General features: G+C 31.6%; 2 protein-coding genes across 2 annotated transcripts in view; one reads left to right on the top strand and one right to left on the bottom strand.

Annotated features, from left to right (window-relative positions):
- The window catches only part of LOC147067914 (uncharacterized), a 133,666-nt gene that overhangs the window by 30,551 nt on the left and 81,873 nt on the right, over positions 1 to 21,242 (top strand). The gene's annotated exons all lie outside the window — the stretch shown is intronic.
- Positions 1 to 21,242, bottom strand: part of LOC147067915 (uncharacterized) — a 77,428-nt gene that overhangs the window by 25,177 nt on the left and 31,009 nt on the right. The window contains exon 3 of the mRNA XM_085952849.1: positions 16,123 to 16,289. Within this exon, the coding sequence (XP_085808975.1) occupies positions 16,123 to 16,289 (167 nt within the window). The remainder of the gene's footprint in view (positions 1 to 16,122; positions 16,290 to 21,242) is intronic.

Here is a 21,242-nt window from a genome sequence, read left to right as displayed (position 1 = left end):
GTCAAAATGTATTGATATTTTTTTTCGATACAATACCGATGTCGATATTTTTTTGTCAGTATCGAATCATTTGATACTTTTCCCCTAGTTCGATATTTTAACACTAATTGGCGATTATAATGCATTGGAATATTTCCTATATTTTAGTCATTATTTTCAGTGTAATTTTTCGACATTTTTGCCCAAGATAGATGGGAAATATAAATAATGTTTTGTTGAATATTATTCGTTCGTTGTTCGCACATACATATTATATCGTAAACAATAGGTATATCAATCAATAAATATACTGTTTTGAATTTAATAAATTGGCAGTTATTTTGAGTTGATTTGTCAATAACATCCAACCGTTGTGATTAGTAACAAATATTTTTTTAATGCATTATAGTGCTTGTACACGTGCATTGATTTACCTGCACCAATAGTGTGTATTTTAAACTATCGCTATAATAACTATTTACACGTAAAACTGCTGACTGTCTCTCCAATCTCATTCTTCAAGCGTAAGCGAGATGCGATGCTGTCATTGTATTGGTGTTATTGATAGATTCAGACAGGTTCGAAAAAGTTCGTAGATACTCGGTAGACGTCAACATACTCTTGTGTGGTGTAGTTCGAATTTCTTCCGGCAGGTTCGCCACTATCGTTCTACTGTATGCGCACCGCCATGCAAATAGCAATTATTTCGTGAAAATTCAGAAGCTTCTAAACCTTTTTGATAGATTCATGCAATCTTGCAATAAATGCACGATAATACGTGTTTACACGTGCATTTTCTTGTTATGGCCGCGATAATACGTACTGTCAGCAGTAAATCATGCAGGTGTAAACGGGGTATAACGAAATAAACATGTAGGTATTGTGAAATGGGGTGAGATTAGATCAATACCAATTTCAAAACATTTTCTGCTACATTAGGTTTTCAAGCCTAAAATTTTGTTCAATAATTATACCGCATAACTATATTATATGAGTACCTACTTACCAATATGTTGTATAATAGTTCATGATTTTTGTTTTTCAAGAAAACACTAGATTTTCTGGAATATTGAAAAGTTTCTATACTTTGGTGTCAATACTTGCAAGTATTGATATGGCAGCTCTAGTGACAACGTAGTGAATATTATTGTACTTACTTATATTTTTGTTGTCAAAATTAACAGCACTAACAACGTTGCAGGACCGCTACTTTTTTTTTATTATTAGACCCCCTCTAGTTATACGTCAAATATTTGCGTCCAGTATTTTGTTGTGTACCGAATATGTGTGAAAATAAATTCTTAATGATTTTATTTGTTTTAATTGACTATTAGTCTTCAGTGGTATTTATTAATATGACCAAACTCATTAAAACGGTTATAGATTATTGCGACTATTAAATACCTATGCAGTTTGTATTATTCGCCCCGCTCTATGATTTGACGAGGACGAAAATAACTTATTGTGTTAACTAGCCACTGAAACTTAATAGATAACGCGTGGTAAGAAACAATTTGCGCTGGTGACCCAGTGTACTGACCTGCGCATACAGTTTGCTACCTATGTTTAATTATTTTATCACTTGCATGCAAATTAGCATGAATATATGAAGTGATAATACTAATTAATTGCTGGTATTATTGAGCATTCAAACGAAATCTCTTAAAGGTCTTTGACCTCACGAATATTATTTAGAAGTTTTTACATAGTATGTTCAGTATATCCGAATAGTATATTGACGAATGACGATTGTGGAGTTTTGGAGTGGATATTTTAGCTACCGATGTAGGGAGTATAGGACTAATCGTTGAGTAAAAGGCTCTTGATTTGTCAAAATAATTTACCCTTTAAGTAAAAAATGCATGTTTGGACCTTGTAGCCAAAGGGGTGATGAACGGAAAATTCGCAATACGTTTGTTGAAATAATATGCGTGCATTGTCAGCATTGAGAGCGATAGTTTTGTGGTATAATACGATTGCTTTGGTTATCGATGTATTCCATTTACGTGAGTGAGAATTTAGAGGGTCATTGTTTTATAATTCCTTAAATAGTGTCAAGTAAACTCACTATTCCTAGTCCTACTGTATTTGTAATTCTTGTTTTATTCATTTTTCTTACTCCACTGTATTATGTACCTTGTATTTTTTTTGTTCATTTGACATGTAAATGTAATATTGTGAACGTATTAAACTTACGGTCTGTGATATCCATAATGAGTAATAAATAAATTGACAATTGTAAATTTAAAAAAAAAAACTTTTAAATTAAAAAATTTACCGCATTACCCGGTTACAACTGCTATAAACAAGGATAAAATATCTTGTAAGATCGTGTTGTAAATCGATAGCTATTTCGGTTACTACACCATTGTAAAGACTTCTTGCTGTCCTGTGGTAATTGTGTGGTAACCGTAATAGCTGTTGACTCATAAACATAATCTGTATTTTGTTACATTAATGATATTTAAAATTATTCGAAGTCACATAATTTGACCTAAACATAATTGTTACCTATCTATATATATAGCTATATTTGTTTTGTTTGATACAACAAAAGTGTTGTGTACGCTGCCTACAGAATCTTGTACGCTTTATAATTAATTCAGTCTACAAAAATAAACATGCGTAAACCAAACACCAGCGATTTCCATAATAATTCGTTTCGACTAGATTCACTTTCTGCAAGACATCGCCGAATATATTATTAAATTCAGAATGACGTCGAGTTGCAAGCCCAAGCCGCCCGCTGAAAGTTGATTGCCTGTAATTTCTCAAAGCTCACCCGCAGTGATTGATTAAAAATTTCACAATATTTTCATTGTTTCTTTAACACAGTCGATTCCCATCGCGGTGCATTCGTCCACTGCGTTAATTTATTCCCGCCCATTATGACGGGTCGGTCTTTGATCGTCGGAAGGCCGACAGCTGATGCAGATTGATGTGTCTCGCGAGTACGACTGTCACCCGATACATCTCGCAGCTTTTTAGATCACCCGGTTTGATTGCTCAAGATCACTTGTTAATTGCACTACTGAAGGATAACGTACTATCACTGTATAGCGCAGTTTTATTGTTATGATTATCTCGAATGGTAAAACATAATCCGGTCATAAATGCAATGAAATTGTCGAGTATATATTAATTTGTCACATTGGAAAGTATCATCTACCATTATATGCTTAACCTTTTGTAGAGCAAGCTTATCGTGTTGCATCGCTAATCGATCTCGGGACTTGGGTAAAACCATTCAATATAATATTGCTTGTTTAGTTTAGATCTAGAATAGGGATGGCGAACACTTTTCTACAAGTGTGTCAAATTATGTGCGTAATAACTTAAAAATAAAATAATAAAAATAACAAAATAGGTAAGTACTTCTGTTTGACTCAATGGTTTATTGTAAATTTACAAAGAAAGATAAAGTACATACCTACCATTATAGTTTCTAAATTTACATAAGTACGTAATACGCAAAATATATGCTCATTATATTTTTGTCAATTTCGTGAGATGTTTGTTGTTTGTCTGATATACATAAATTTATTCACTGTTTATAATTGAAGGCGTTTCGACATAATTAAATACGCGGGGTTATAAGAGAAATCCACACACATTTCAGTCAAATCATTACCATGACGATGTTTTACTTTTATTAATTTGAAATAATTCATCGATCAAAATAGTTTTTCTCATGTGTATCAAAAAAGGTGGTTTGATGGTGTATTTCATCTTAATTATACATACATCGAGTAATGCGTTCCATTCGTTTAAAACTACATTTTGCAATAGTATTACTTGTCTTTTACTTTTTAGGTTGTAGGTACCTAAGTAGGTACTTAAATGAAATATAAAATATTACTAAACTCTTGCATACTATATTCGAACTTTGCCCACAAAAATGGCCAGTGACACATTGCTTCGCCATCTCTGATCAAATACATTACGTCCAATGGTTTGACTAATAAAATGGCCAACAACAAAACGTCGTAAAATCATCGAAATGACAAATATTCACTGCTTCAGGTAAATCATCACATGTATGAAAGACGAGGACAGAAATCCTTTTTGGATTTTGCATTTCTTGTCTGAAGTGATTCGGTCGAAGTCACTTTTCAAACTAGAAATGACTAGGAAGAACATTGTTTTATAAATTAATGGTAACCAATTTTCGTTTATATTTTATAAGACGACACATAAAGAAAAATATGATCTCACTCTATGCGGAAATGATTATTTGATTTTTTTCGCATCATACGATTATCATTAATAAATGCATTAAGTAATATTAAGGTGACGCATCAGTGAAACGCCAAATAATTTTCAACTGTATGCGCGACGAAATTTTGGACTCGCTTGCATTCATTGAAAAAACGTCGAGTCAGAAGCACGTCACTTTGCTGCGTGATGGCGACGGGCCAATTAATTCTAAAATCGTGTAAAGATGACTAAAAACGTTACCCATTTACTTTAAAAAGAAAACATGTCAATGAATATATTATTATTGTTACTAATAGAACAATAAACAGAACATAAAATGGACGTATGTTGGATTTATATGACAAATAATATTTCGTTTGACAGGCGGCATTTACACCCGCGACCCGCAATCCGCGCATCGCCTAGCAACGATCTTTTTAGACCGTGCCTCAACTAATGCATGGCCTTAAGCCTAAATAATATTCTTTAAATAAATTTAATATAAAACATTTGCCATAAAAACGTAGATCAGTTTTAGCGTTAAATGTATAGATTAAATAAAAACTTTGGATGTTACTTGACGTCGTCATCTGGTTTTCTTAAAAATTCTGTACAAATAATATCTTTTCAGTTTTTAATTACAATGTTTATAGCATTGTGTTTTTTTTTTGTATTTCGTAATTTACAATTAATATTAAACTCATCGAGAATATTTCTTACATTAAAATAAACTTTTTTTGGTCAATGTGTGAGTGATTTGTTGAATATAATATAATATAAGATTATAAACATATCGGAATATATGAAAATATTCTACTTCGGATGCCTCGATTGTAGTGATCGCGTATGTGGCTTGTTTATGAAAATGGATAGTTAATTCCGACAAAAGTGTATACTTCTGAGAATCATGAATAAGTACTGACTGGTTAAAAGTGGAAACATTGTGTTCAATAAATATTCAATCTCGAAGCAACAGTATAAAATACCGGAAGAGTCTTCGGTGTATTGTTTAATATGAATTTTCTTGTATGAAATTGTTTTCTTGCATCTTAATAATAAACATACTTATGTTTATTGCCTAAAATACACTGCAAGAATGACGAATGCATCATGTATGCTTTGTGTCAGAAATATAAATCATATTTAATTCATTTGTGGCTTGTATTTAACTGCTTTCCACTGCGCTAATATAATTATATCGACGCAAGAATTAGCACGTCATAATGAAATTAGCCCCAAAGATTAACAATTTAATGATATGTTAGATGCGTGCTTGCGTAGAACTAATTAATATGACCTGGATTGCAATCGTCAGTCAATATGCACATAAATCAACTATTCGATTCGTCAATCAACCGTCTGTCAGTAAAGTCACTGAACCGTTTATTTTTGCCATGATAACTCATCAATTTTGATTTGTTTGATTAATTTACAATCTAGTCATGTTATATATTATATTCATTCAATATGTTTCACTTTCTAACTAAGTATATAAAATCCGTTCTTTCAGCGACATTTACTCTTAAGTAGAAGTGGTCTAAGTCTACGGTAATTATTTAAACACATTATATCTGGAAAAAGATGAAATCTTCTTGAGGTCACTAATATTTAATCAGTGCCTTGATAGGTACAATCGTACAAAAGTTATAAGTATTTAGATATTTTATTGAACTATATTTAAAATAACGTCTAATGACGATGATTAGAGTTATGCGTCGTAGCTATAGAAATTTTTGTAAATATTATTATGCATACGAGAATCTAATTTATTCTTAAAATTATCACCATTTTTTAAGAAGAGTTTATTTATAATAAAAAATAATTAAAACAATTTATTCCGACATTCGTTTGTAACGCGGCAAATCATTATTTATTTTTCTTACCAATTACGTAAACAAAATCTACTTCAGACGCCTCTATGTCTGGGAGCTTTGCTCTCTTCTAGTCTAGACGAAATATGTTTTGCAAATTAATTAACTGATCGGGATTTATTAAATTATGAAAGCAGGTAGATTAACTTCAGAAAATTTATCACGTGGCTTTAAATTGAAAACGTTCTTATTAATTTCTAATCTTTTGTTAAATGTCTTCTCGTTTAATACTGATTATTAATAAAAATTGAATTTTGTACCTACTTACTATCAAAAAAGCTCGATGGAACAATACCAGTGATTAATAGTTATTGTATAATATTGAATAATGATGGAGAAAGCTCACACTATGTGATCGACGATCATCATCACTTAAAAGTTAAAAGACAGTGGGTGGATGTTATTATAAATTTTTCATAAATGATTTAATGCAACTCGTCCGCTGAGGTTATCTATTAAATTGTGATCATTGAACCGTGCAACAATGCTGTGTGATAAATTATTATTGTAAGTTTACGATTTGTCTAATGCAATTTCACAATGAATAATGTTGAATCAGTTGATACGTCTTTCTATGGACTGCAATTTATACGGCGATATTTTTGTTTTGACGTTATTTCCAATATAATAAAATAAATACAGTGAAAACACATACTATTATGTCGAAAAATATCTGTATTTTTATGAATTTAATTCGGTCATAGAAAATATATTGTTTCACGTAGTAAGTAAATAAACTAGTATTTACTGGAGTTTCTATGAGTAAATATTCCCAGAAATAACGTCACATCCACTAAATTACTGCCCTTGAGGATTTAGGCTGGAGCCAGCTTCTGGTGTTCTTATTACTAGGAGTAGCTTAATTATTGTAATAATTATTTTTTTTATATTTGTATGCAAATTTGATTAGCTATATAATGTTTAAGTTTCTTTGCGTAAATGTTCTACCAGTGAGCCATTTCCAAGGACATCATCAAGGAAAGCCATCGATGAGCGAAAAAGGGCGATGATTACATATTGTCGTTACTTGCCGCTCATCCGAAGTCGCAGTTCACGAGTGAATCAGACCCTGTCCTTTTAGCAAGTCGGCATGGTACGAGGGTTGCATTTCAAAATTTACATTTACATTGAAAAATAAATATAATGTATATATTGTACGACAGGAAGATCTAGGCAATAACCGGAAGTCGCTGTAGTCGAAGTGCGATTAACTATATAAGAGGGGCTTGTTAGTTCACAGTTTTAACACGTGGGCAACTCGTTGATAATCGGACGTCGTTGCAGTCGAAGTGCGGTTAAAAACAGGAGGGGCTTATTAGTTCATAGTTTTAACTCGTTGACAAGAAGATCTTGTTCGATAGTACAACGACTTGTTAATTATATGATTGTAGGTAGGTATATAATATGAAGAGGTTCATTTCAAAGTCGGTTACCTCTATATTCCAATATTCCGCAAAAACTGTCAAGCACATTTAGGACTGCAAATGGTAGTGCTGCAGTGACTTTTTTATACGTAAAAATCTCAGATTGTGAAAAAAACCTTGGTTATTTGGAATTTTATGACGAAGCAAACGCCTCTTGCGCTTCAAGGAAAACTGCCACTGCAATACCTTCCAATTCCATTCATCTACAGCGGAATATTTTCTTTGATTGGTATAATCTTCAAATTCAAATCTAACAGTTGATAAAAATATGTTACTTTGTTAAGTTTTATTTTAACAAGATAAGTAACACGACATTAATTAATGTATATATTATCTATGCTATGCGAGTGTGTAGGAAGTCAGATATAATGATATGTATTAGGTATATGAATTAATTGCACATAAATATAATATGCTGTCAATAAATTTAAATATATATATTTTTAATAGTATCCTACAAATCACAACGTAGTATTTTTTTATTATGTTATGTTTGATTGAGTGTATATTGTAAGTCCCACCTACCTTAGAAATACTTGAATGATATGAGATTTGAAGGCCAATTTTAACTGGCTTGAATAGGTTGTTTTAATTATATACTTATGCAATTACTTAATACGATTCCGTAAAAAGAACTACTGTCTTATATAATTTAAATAATTTGATCGTTTCGTGTGTTATTATTCAACTATTAAATTAAATTGTAACCCAAACCGAATTCATGTTTAATTGCACGCTGCCAAGGAAAACATCTTTGTTTATTGGTAAAATAATATGCACCTACTGAATTGAGTAATATCAAAATTTATCTGGCTACTTTTTGAGTTGATAACATGATATATGCGTATAAAATTGTCAGTAAGTGGGATTAAACGCCTATCCGTGTGACATAGTTAATATACTCGTAGTATATTTCTTCATACAAAATTAATTTTAATTGAATTTAATGTTTAAGTCCAAAACTCTTCATCACTTTAAATCGTTAATCGAAATAAATAAAAAATACGAAAACATGATTTAGTGGGTCTGGCTTACAACGGTACGACAATACATTTGCCACGATATTACTGAAATTTATCCTTCTCTACAACCCCAGAACATTTAATATGTTTTACAATTACAATATTTTTCTCAAATGCACAAAAAGTATTTTATATTTTAGTATTTTTAACGTATCCTATCTAATGTATCTTAACCAATTAATTTGAGCGGAAATGATAGTATCTACCTGGGTCTCTGTACAATTATATGTAATGTACGGTACCTTGGTAGCTCTAAATCAACATATTTTTTTAAAATTTCGTTTAAAGTAAAATTGACAGTTGACAAAATACATCAATCATTGTACTTAATTTAAATGTGCCAAACGTTATAACGTATTAAAATCTTTTGTGTGTGTACTCGATGCACACGTGATCTCCGTCAAGTTACGTTTTTCGCTGATTTATTGTACTGAAGAGACATTTGACATTCTGTTTACTTACTAGAATCGTTCAGTATACAAGTCTCACAGCTTTGTGCGTTATAATTCTTGATAAAATTGGTTTTAAAATAGTCACATCTGCAGTTTTATATTAAAATTATGATATAAGTAAAAGATTCTGTGAACCAATTTAACTATCTATAGCCCATTGTAGGGGCAGTGTTCATATGGTTTGAGTTCCGCGAGGGTTGCTGGTTTTTGCAGGATATGATTTTGACAAAAGGATTGAAGAAGACTAGCTAAAAATGTTTCAATCACACTTAAAACGTGCTAGATGAAGCGGTCTAGATTGTAGACCGCTTCCTTCAGTGTTCCTCAACTTATTTATAATGGACCGGTGATAATATAAGAAATATTATTCACAATGTACTTTTTTATTAGTTTCAATATCATATTATATTATAAATTATAATAGATATAACAGTCTGCTTGCTAATACAAACGAATATATAACATATTGCAATGCAATGCAAATTCTAATGTTGAAATAATCAGAAAACGATTGGTATTTAAAAAAAATACTTGATAGATCTTCTGGAATTTTGAAAAAGCAATATACCTATATATATTTTAATTTTAAATTCTAATCTTTGCTAGAATAGTTGATAATCTTGGCCTGAGTGTTGTTTCGGAAAGTAGAAGTCCATCCGGTTTCTCTGTTTCGTTTTTATTACTGACATGACCAACAAAGTCTTCTCATATTAATAGGTAATCAAAAATGTGGATAATAATTTAATGGGTCGGTAACTTAGATGTAATATATCCACCTTCCTTTTAAAATGGGCGACAGCTATTTTTGGATCCGCAGAAAATTCTGCCGACCGGCGGTTCTGAAACACTGGTCTATAATATTATTTTATTATGAGTCAATCAATAAGATGAAAGTCATGATTATTTAAAATTATATGTGAAGATAAGTATAATCACCATTTGCATTCAGAAATCAGCAGGCATCACGATATCCAGTTATCGTTGGAATGTATGGACTGCTGCAAATGTTGTTAGTAAGTATATTAGTTTGATCATAGATTTCGATTAAAAAATATTTGTGGTTATTCAAAATTGCATATCTTGCTGACATAATATAATGTTCACAAAATGAAATGCAGTATGTTTATCACACTCCAAGGCGTTTTTATATGCTACGCTAAAATATTTCGTTTTATCGTGCGAAATATAAAAAGGTTCCGTTCCTGGATCTATATTGTATAATAATGGAAAACGTGACGGCATCTCAGTTGTCATATTTAAATCCAAGCGTCAGTACATGTATCATCTACAAATCCGCGAAGCAACTCAGGTAGGATTAGCATTGTATCAAGTTAGTCAAAAAATGTTAATGTTCGGTGCTCACTGATGTATTTATTATTCTTACTCCTTGCCGCACTAAACAAGTCCAGAGACCACGATACTTATATTAATTTGTCACGGAGAGGAAAGACGACGATAATAAATTCAACCGGTAGCATCGTCTAAATGCCATTTCGTATGATCGTCACAAATCAGCCGCAACAAGGAACGCTGTGTAGGCATATGTAACCTTTACATAATTTGTTAATTCATAAGTTATTACACGGGGATCGTGAAGCTAATACCGAGAAATAAATCCAGTAAGTACGTAAGCTCCGCTTGAGCGCTGTGATAACCTGGCCGCGGAGTCCCTCTCTTTGTCGCGTGTGTATAATTATAGAGTTTATCATTGGATTACGCCCCCTTTTCTATGATACACATACATAATTCAGGATGTTTATTTTTTTGTTGCAAGAGGATTTTTGAATGACAATGCGTGATGGAATTTGAAACGAGAAGAATATCTTTCACATACAAATATTTGGGGTGTCTCGAGTTAAAATAGGAACTTCCTGCGAGATTATAAAAAAACCTTTTCTCTAAAGATATAGTAATGTTTCGGTAGGTGCTTGGATAATCTTCAATAATAATATTGTATAATGTTCACGAACCTCATTATAATGTTTCATCGTACCTATTATTAACTTTGTTAATAATTGAGGTTCTGAGGAAGGAGTACGGGATAACATACCCGTGACATAAATTAAATAAAAAAATAACTTTAACTTTAACACAGAACCACACACTTAAAGGATTCAAACATACAATTGATGTATGTGTATAAGAAATTATAAACAGTTTATTCCTAATATTGCGTTATGTTCCACGAAATTCTGTGTATTTGTTTATTATTCTCATAACAACTTATTTAATTTGAATGTCTGACTAGACTTATTTTTCAAACAAAAAAGAAATATCAATGTTTCGTTAAGGATGTACCTATTACAATTTATTGTTATAATTAATCATCTGAAAACAAATCCTCATGCACAGAATGTTGATAACGATTATGTAGACTTTGTAATCGCATATTTAAATTGGAAGTTGATTTACTCAACCTTTTCACCAGTGTTTGTACTTATATTCCTCCAATCCTCAGGTCGATTCTTCTCAATTATTGATTTAAAAAATACTGAAATGTGAAGATAAAAGTTTATTGACTACCTCTCGTTTGGTTTGTTTGGTTAAAGCTATGTGGGTTCATCATTATGTAAATTATTTATTCAATTCGTTTGATTGATGTACACGGTTGAAATTATTACATACATCTTGCTAAGAAGCTTACCGATCAAGTCTTTCATATTATCTCCTGTAATTATAATTCCATTACTTGACTGTCGTCGACATATAAGGCAAATGCATATATTCTATCCCACGTAAGTTACTGATATTAATATAATATTATTTGAATTATTTCATGGCGAAGGATCGAATAATCAATCAATTAATACCATTTTATTACTCCACTATTGCGATATTCGTAAGTTAATTATTCAATATAGTTTATCAGTAATGATCAGAGTATAAATGAAGTAATCGCAATCAATAACAATATTTAACGGCTTACAAATATCACAAGTAATATTATGAAAGGTACAGACTAAAAGCGATGCGGCAGGTACGTGTATGCATGTTCAAGAAATTGTCGCCAATACGTGCAGATTTTCCCAATAGAATATTGTTATCAGACATTTTGTACATATGTGCAGTGTTTTTTTTTTTTTTTTTTTAATCATTATCTAGAAATGGTGTTTGTAGTATGTACGGTATACGGTAGGAATTATGATTATCTATGCAAAACGGGTATATACTGATTAAAGTCTGGTTGGCGATTGGCGCCATAGCCTAATTATACCTAGTGTAATTTTTATGTTGAATAACGAAAGATAAGGTCAGGGAATATAATATTAGCTCCAAGTTCGATATCTAACAAAAGTATATACAAATATTCACCGGATTAAAAAAAACTCTAAAGCAGCTATCGTAGCCAATTCATGGAATGCTTCCTCATGATTGAATTGAAACTATTCTTCTACACTTACATTTGACTCTTAAAAATAAACAACATTATTGGTTATTTTCTTATTGTAACTCACATTGATCGATATAATTTTGATGACAAATAAGTGTGCTATAAATAGTCCGGAAGCTGTCAAATAGCTCTAAATATTGAGTTTTCTAAACATTAATAAAATGTGACATTCACCAGGCCATGACCGGCACCCTACGTATACTGTGAACATTGAAAACTTAAGTTTTAATATATAACAGTGAATTGATTTAGAAACGTTTAGGATCGTTTCTGTGTAATGTACGTGTTTCTCCCCTTGATTTGTTAAATATGCACCCATATTATATTTCAATGATACGGGAATCATAATTACAATACTATATATTTTGTATCTATAGGTAAATAATGGAAATTGTGGTTAAGTTAATTGGGATGTGTCCATGGACATCAACATTATACCTGGAATAAAGATTCAAGATTGAAATCAAATTCTTGCTTGTAACTCAATTAAAACTACATTAGAATTTATAAACCGACACAAAGGATGAGATTTTTACTTCAAGGATGACTGCCTTATCTGTAAGTAGCTTTATTGCGGATTTGTGTCACTTGTCCGTTCTACTGGAATGGCATCGGTCAGTTTGATTTCACCCAGTATGGATTTAATTATTATTTCAATTTTAATATTACTTCCATTATAATGCTTAGATGGCCATATTATTTTCTATATATTTTTCATTCTTTTACTTAAATTAATAATCATGGTAAGCAATAAATGCTGGTTGTCTGAGGTGTTTGAGTTTGCCAGAGATCTTAATTACTTAGTTACTCGACAGTTAATATATTATACAATAGTAATTAATTAATATTACCCATATATCTACCCTGTCACTACGATCATACGTACGTACATAATTTATTTAGATTTGCAATATAATTCTATATAATTAGAGAACTATGACTGAAGACAAGTTGAAAGAACCCAGTAATTTCGCGAAATACGTACATTTGTTTGTTATTTCCATACAAAGGTAGTTGTAGGTACGTGATACGCCCATTGGGCAAACCCTTATGATGTAACAACCAGTCTAATGGACATTCTTCGATGATTTTGTATGATAGCTCATTTGCAGTGTTGTAATAATATTAGGTGCATGACACACGTCATTGACTATTTTATACCTGATGTGACTGCTTTCTAAAGCGAACGTGATCTAAGGATGTTACACACACAATATGCTATGCTTACATGTTACTGGGCAGTAGGTACAGTACATAACATCGTCTACGAACGTATAAGATTATATTGTTGTATCTTCCAGGAAGAAACTATTTTTATTAATCTAAAGATTTTTAATTGTTTTTCGGAAACAAATCTTATCAACACGAATTATATTTATATGTTTATCTATATAAATTACATATAAAATGGGTAATTCGCCTAGTATCTATATTTTTCATCTATTGGTACCCAGCACACCCTATTAAAATATATAAGTTTCTGGAAAAATCCTCTTTAAAGACACCTACCGATTAATGTATGACTACTTCGTTATTTTTTTTACGATTAGCTTGATATATAGGCAGGAGTGTAATCCAAACAAAAAAGTAGTATATAAACCATGGAGCGTTTCTATTATAGACATACTAATAATTATTATTATAAGCAATTTGAGCCAATTCCAAGAATCGACTGTGCTAACAAATTTGTATTGACTATTATTTTATTTTTTCTAAAGGGAAACGGCTCTCACAGAGGCAATCAGAGAAATAAATAGAATTCTGATAGGCTATATACCAATACAGTAAAATTTGACGCAGGGTTTTGAATGTGTAAGTTCCTACGAAAATGAACCACGCATTATAAACGTGAAAGTGTGTAATACACCAATATTAAATGAGCGTCAATGCATAAACCGAGAGCAGTTGTCAGTATTCGACGCATGGCGTTTTCTTGACACGTGTTTAAATTAATCCTGTATTCTTCCTTACTCGAGATCGGTTGCCTGCTTCTCCTTACACGTTAGGTATTTCAGTTCCCACTATTTCCGAGTTCCCTGATGCCAATGGTATACTAATAGTTAGGTACCGCGTTTTCAATAGATCTATGATCTGGACTATAAACATTATATTATACTATAATATTGTTAACCGTTGATCTTTGATGGAACATCGTTTTAACACAAAAGTAACCGGGGGTTATTAGTTATATTTTCATCGTTTTTTTCTCATATCAATTCACTTAGATGTATTTCAATTTATTATCAATTCTTCTTTTACAAACAAATCGTTATATACATTACATTATGCAAATATGGATGAAGATTCGCCAGTTAAATTAAATACTGCTTAATGTAATATAGGTAACTGTTTGATTAAAATATAAAGTGATCATTAGGCATCCTTGGTTTGTGAAATACAATTTATCATGTCGGAAAAATAATTACATACTTTTACCTTCACCTCTATATTACCTTTTGGACCTATATTTATATTAGGTAGATGCCTACTCGAGATTAGACCGTGTCGGATGTTCGCTAATATCGTTATTAAAATAAATATTACATACATGTTACTGAATATAATATTCAATTACAATCAAATCATTCTATACATCAAAATATTACGCAATATGTTTACTACAAATTACCATAATCTCAAAGCTCAATACGCATGCATCTAAACATCCATTGCAAAACCGCGGATGATTGATTAAGTCAAATTGGATTGCATGGCGCTTGTGGCACCTGGCGAAGAGTTATGTGCGCATATAAATTGTATAAAATCATCTACATAATAATAATAGCTGGTGAGCATGCCTCAACATTTTCTTTGATAACATTTTATTGAGTAGTTTGACATCTGGGTCAGGATGCTTTCAATGCGATGGACCCAGGACCGCATTCCTCCTTACCCAGTCAGTTATCTAATTATAAGTTTATGCATATTCATAAAAATCATTTCGAAGCTTATTATATCACCGCATTAATGCATTTAGGAGAAGTCAGTTTCATTCAATATAAATTAGTGCTTGTTAATTAATACGTGTATAGTGGTAATTAAAAACATGTTTTCAAGGTGTTGCTTGGCGCTTATTGAGATTTATTTTTTTATCAATTTGGTTTATTTTAAGTGTGTTCACATAATTTATGTGTTAACATGATAGATTATGTGGGTGGAAAATATTTACATGCTGTCACACTTTGATGTTATTTTTACTAAGGATTGCAATACCGAATGAAACCATCAATACCGTTTTTTCGGTATTACATAGTGAACACCGGTATTCGTTAGACACATACGTCAACGGAGAATTTTTTTAGGTTTTGCCAAATGCCGTCTAAAACCAAAGCTGAGAGCTTTTCTGTCCAAAATAAATAAATAGGTACATGGTGGATTTTATTGTTATTGTTTTACTTCAGTCTGGTGATTCAGTCATTTTAGATACGGTATTTTCATTTTTCTGCTTTCTGAATCCCGAAAGTATGGGTATTTTGAATTTTGGTTTACGGAAAACCGGTATTCCAATCCCTAATTTTTACGAGTACTGTTTAAAGATCGCTTTCCGCCCGTTTTTAGAATTTTATGTAATATTAAAATATGTGTGTTTATTATTATTTTACCGATATGTACATTAACTGCGACCCCTCTCTCTGGGATGGAATTTATCATTCTTTTCAGTCATCCCCGATTCCAGGGCACATCTCACCGTCATGCGCATATTAGACGGTTCTTAGCACATTATAAGAAATCTATTTATCTTCTGCGAACTGGATAGATATGAAAAAATAATTCCGCGTGTCTCACCTGTTTATCGAATCGGTGGTTGAGCCCTTCGCATGCTTTGGCGCTTCTGTCGGCTGCAAGAAGCGCTGCAAGTGATCGTTCTCCATGTCTCTCTAATCTCGGTACAATATAGTCGAGACGAGCGCTCAAAGACTCCAAACGGGAGCCAACAACGCTCTCCAAATGAACTGTAATGAAACGAACATAAAATTATTTTTTATTCAATACTTAATATACATAAGGTTTAAGAATATTAGATTCTTTATTAACTTTCTTTATTACCTTTTCCTAATATATATCTAAGAAATATTTTTGAAATTATATTTTTTTCTATAAACATAAAATATGTTATGTTCAAGAGATTCAGTATATACTTGGCGGTAATTCACGATGCCGTATCGGCGTGTCCGAATTTTCGCCGAGTCATTCAGCGGAACTTTTACGGATACTATTTAATATCCTACCTACATACAAGGTGGGCCGAGCGCTCTTACTACACTCTCGCGCTCGGCCACTCTCTGATAGTCTCGTCGATAGTGCGGTTACAGCATGATAATTCGTGAAGTTAGATCATCACTTGGTATTCATCACAATATTATGATGATTATTGATTACATTTAAAAAAAAATGTACGGCAAGTTTATTGTTAAAGGAAAAATGTGGTAAATATATCACAATACCGAAGGTCGAGTCGATATAAATAAAAAGGATTTCATATTGTTACATCCATTTTAATTGTCTAGAAAAGGCGATGTTTTTTATATGTATTTAATCTATTGAAAAATCTTGTCACCCGCCATTAATGATGCAATTATTAACCATAACGTAATAGGTATATTATGCAATATTGGAGACTGTTCTACGTAGGTAGATTTTATAACGGTTTTTTTAATTATCTAAGTTTATCTTATGCTTTTACATACGTATTGATCAATTACAACACTCTATAGTAGAAATACACTTCGCTTTAAGTCCGTTCTTTTATGTCTAATTGAAAAAATATATATTTATGTAAAATAATATGACTTTACCAAAATCCATGTGCTTGCGCGATAATAATTTTCCTGACATTAATTTTATATTATTTGATTAATGGCCCTTACAATTCTCTATGGGCGATGAGGTTCGTGAACTTTGCCACATATAACCCCGTTAGACAATGATAATTCTTGTTCACTGTCATCATCTTCCATTACTTTTAGAGGCTATCAAATGAAAGCTATTATATCAATCTAAACGCGAGTACTTACCCCGACAATCACATAAATAATTTACATATCTGTAATGGATACTAAAATGCCCGTTCAATGGAGCCAAATGCATATATGCAAGAACTTTTACGACTGTTTTGCCAAGCATTACTTTAACATAATATTATTCATAATTGATTAAATTGCAAATTATTTTCAATATTCTATTGTGTTCATCGGCGCTGTAGAGCTTTCACCACACAATGGGGTGAGGACATCAAACGAAAATGTACTATTGGATGAAGAACACCATTGTATTATTCTGTAAAAAAAGTTTTAATTATAGTTTAATTTATTTACCTATTGTAATTGAACTGTCTTTCACGTTGTAGATCAGTTTTCACCGGATATTCACTTCACAATCTAAAATCTTTCTTCATTTATAAGTATGTATTTACTTCACGCGATTATATTAGTGTAGTAAATTAGTAAAAAGCTTTCATACTATGCTGGTTTACAAGTAACACCAACCAATTAAGTACAATTTAGTACCTACCTATTTCATTGTTTAAATTTATGATAAACGTACCTATTTGCAGATAATTTCTGTTTATCTGGTGGATGTGAAATGATTAGTACGATGGATAGTACTAGTAACTCGTAAAATAAATACTTGTGATTACGAAAATGTTAGAGTGAAGAAAAATAATGGGGAGTACCTACTGCATGTAGCAAACACTGAAGATTTATAGTTTTTTTTATTATTGAAATATCTATTTCGAAATCCCGATATTGAAAGTGGTGAAATTCCGGGATGTTGAGAAGAATAGCGTATTCATTTAAAAATGGAAATTACGATTGAAGTCTTGAGTGTCACTACTACCAGTACTATTTATTTTTTCAATTTCCTGGACGTTTGTTGTAATTATTATTGTTTTTTCCCTCTGTGTGTGATTTTTGTCATTTGAGGTTAAAGATTTTTTGTAAATTTATCATAAAGTTGAACCAACAGTAGCAATACTTATTTTCTAGGGGTTACATGATTGTGGCGACAAAAACTTTTTGCATAAACAATCACAATAAAAATACTCAAAACGTCTCTGTGTACCTATGTTATTTTGTATGGGTTTACTTTGTATTACTAGTACATACTTTGGTACAAAGCTGAATAAAAATCACGTTTGTTTTGTTTTTTTCAATCCTGGAATTCCGGAATCGGGATTAAGAATACCTATTAATACCGAAAACCCCTAATTAAAAATTCTGTCCGTATCGCAATTTCTATTAACGATACTTTTAAAAATTCCTTCGTTTTAATTATTTTCAATTACCTACTTATAGTTATCGTAGCTACACACACGTCATATCGCTTAGTTTAGTCAGTTTCGTGAAACCTTTTATCACCGGCATGATGTACCTTATTTTACCTTTATTTCAATTATATTACAGCGGCGATTGTTTCGTGTACTTAACATTAAAAAAAACTTGTTTTACGAGGCTATTGTCTTTTCCAATATAATGATCCATATGTCTGTAACCCAAAGTTAATTATAGCCAGTAAAAAAATATCTTCTCCGTTTCATTCAAGTTTCATTGTTATTTTGAGACACGCCACAGGGGCACATGATGCACCAGAAAATAACCTAATTATAATGCAGGGTCGTGTTTTATACACCACCCGTATAAAAGCGGTCTACTATTCATATAAGGTTTACAGCCGGATCTACAAATCTTTATTAGATGATTGTCCTCATAAAATTATTGTCAAGGGAAGAAATAATAAATACCCCACCGACGTCATGATTACAGTGAACTAGCAACACTATTTTAATATTTACGTATTCAGTGTCATTTCAGTGATTCTTGCAATATTTTCTAAGCAAATACATACTTTTACCTACGCAGTTTGCATTTTTTTAAAATTCTCGTTGACTGATTGTATTGTAAGTAAAGCAATAATCATCGTAATCGCTGATTTGTATAGTATTGATTCTTCTTGCCTGTAATTGACGACATAAAATCGGCAACACACTTCGCATTAAATTTAGGAAATGCAATATAAACGACGTTACAGCAACTTTGTTTAAAATCATTTATTGTATAATAAACTAGGACAATGACAATTAATTATATTAGGCTGCCAATTATTTATTTCTCAGTACATATGTATGTATTTATGTAATAATATAATACAGCGTCAATTTGTTGTTTTATTGTACAATAATAATTATTATTATAATGTCCGGTGATTTATTATGCTTATATTCTTAGATATCAAACCAGTGACATTTACTATTTATTTCCTGTTATTTATTAACACCATTAAAATTACACAGACTCCATCTCAACAAATGTTTCATGCATTCAAACTATACTTGCACAGTATTATAATTTTATCGTATTTTAGACTTTACTTACCTATTACTATTATCAATGACTAATATGGTATGTTCCGGTTTTATTTACAACTAACTTGCTTATGAAGAACTTATAAAGTAAATCATATAGCCAGCTCTAGTATCTCTAGGAAATTTTCCCACTTAATGAATTCTGAAAATATGAAAACTCACAGTAATCTACAAACAACTATCTACAACGTCATGTATATAATGTCAGTAATATTTGAAATTTAATATCAATGTTTAGACTCAGCTGACCTGTCTGTCTTAAATTGTGTACCCTATTATGAAGTAGATGGTTAACAGACATGTTTTCTTTTAGGCCCACCAGTTTTCTCGGCTTAAAATATATTTCCATAAATCAACGGCGAAGAAATACGACGATTCTTGAAGATTTTAACGTGCGCGGTCATTTATTCTAGTAATGTGTTTAGTATTTCTTCTTGTAACACTTTGGTATCTGATATTAATTTATGTATTCCTTATGCATCGTTAAGGAAGGAAATAGCCCAGTTGAACGATTAAGCAGCCTCTGGCTTTTAAAGTCAAAATTTTGCGGTTTATCTGGAGTCGTATATCTTCGTGGTTTCACACTCTTGTTAAGATGACTTGCAACTTGCAACATTGTTTCTATGGGTTGCATTCAAAATATCAATAACTGCAGTCCGATGACAGCTTTAGTCAGTAGCATTTTAGCTTTATTTATATCCTTTCGCGGTTCCGTGCACTTAATTTAACGATCTACCAAATTGTATCGAACTTGTGTATATTTATTTACCAATGTATTTTATACTTATATATTTTTTAACACTGCAATACGAAATGACAGTAGTATAACGAAACAGCAATGCAGTAGTAGAAGTGAAACAATCAAACACCCAGGCTTTGAGAAAATAATATTATTATATTGTGACGTCATCAAGAATGAAGGCGGATGAAAGTTCAGTGCCTTACGCGGTTCCTGCTAACACGGCGATATAGGTTTCACGGCGTTAATTATTTAACAAAATATATAAAAATTAATATGCGAGATAATCTATCCGGTAAGTGTAAACGATAAATGATCAAATGAGTATGGCATTGAATCGTAATTATTCATGTTTATTGAGTCTAAACACATGCATTGCAAAGGTAGTTGGAGAATATTTAGATGAACAATTACATATATGTCAAACATGTATGTCATCCATATTACTAAGCTCGGCGGCTCAATCAATCAATGGCGGCTATGAAAAACCTGCCTTGCAAAATATTAATTTTGGCAAGGCTACCAATTTTACTACCTACACTAAAAAAAATCTACTTAATATAATGTACATTGGAACCTATCTATTGATCACACTATAGGTATTTTTAGATTTCGATTAAAATTTTTATATTACAACTTTCGTTCACTGGTGTTCACTGTTGATCTATTAATTTAATACACACCATTGATTGTACTTTCACAGCCGTGACCAAAATGCACCGTTTGAACTGTTTTGTTTTGAATAGTTAAATGCGCGATGGACTCATTGCAATAGTGCAGTTTTGATAATATGTCCGTCTAGAG

This window comes from Rhyacophila brunnea, unplaced genomic scaffold (genome assembly GCF_057557595.1).
Source record: "Rhyacophila brunnea isolate RB1 unplaced genomic scaffold, BYU_Rbru_1.0 scaffold_3, whole genome shotgun sequence".
Taxonomy (NCBI): Eukaryota; Metazoa; Arthropoda; class Insecta; order Trichoptera; family Rhyacophilidae; genus Rhyacophila; species Rhyacophila brunnea.
The sequence above is the reverse complement of the archived record's forward strand: the minus strand, read 5'-3'. Positions and strand labels throughout refer to the sequence as shown.